We start from the raw sequence: 468 nt of genomic DNA on the forward strand, positions 1-468 counted from the left end.
CACCAGTTACTCCCAGTGGCTTTGGGCAGCTGTGGGTCCATCAGCGCCGGGGGCTGAGGCGGGGGTCCGGCAGAACCTTTTCTCGGGGCACTGACGCCTGTCTCCCCTGCAGCGTGCCGGGCGCTGGTGGACGAGCTGGAGTGGGAGATCGCCCAGGTCGACCCCAGGAAAACCATCCAGATGGGCTCATTCCGCATCAACCCCGATGGCAGCCAGTCGGTCGTGGAGGTGAGATGTCTCTCTGCGGCACCGGGAAGCCTGGTGGAGGCTGCAGCAGAGGGGATCTGAGCCTGTCTCGGCGCTCCCTGGCTTCTGGGGACAGTGCTGGCCCACTGTTCCCGTTCCGCTGTCACACTCGAAGGCCTGACCCCGCTGATCTCACGCTCGCGCTGCAGGTGCCTTACGCCCGGTCGGAGGCTCATCTAACGGAGCTGCTGGAGCGGGTGTGCGAGAAGATGAAGGAATATG

At 65.0% G+C, this 468-nt stretch overlaps 1 protein-coding gene across 1 annotated transcript; it reads left to right on the top strand.

The window, feature by feature from the left end:
* Window positions 1–112: 112 nt before the first annotated feature.
* Window positions 113–228, top strand: LOC104467724 (protein canopy homolog 2-like; the record flags this gene model as incomplete). The annotated part of the gene is made up of 1 exon (XM_010081602.1): window positions 113–228. A coding segment is annotated over one exon (116 nt), but the record flags the coding sequence as incomplete, so codon positions are not given.
* Between the last annotated feature and the right edge of the window lie 240 nt (window positions 229–468).

Source organism: Pterocles gutturalis, unplaced genomic scaffold (assembly GCF_000699245.1).
Source record: "Pterocles gutturalis isolate BGI_N339 unplaced genomic scaffold, ASM69924v1 scaffold36964, whole genome shotgun sequence".
Lineage (NCBI taxonomy): Eukaryota > Metazoa > Chordata > Aves > Pterocliformes > Pteroclidae > Pterocles > Pterocles gutturalis.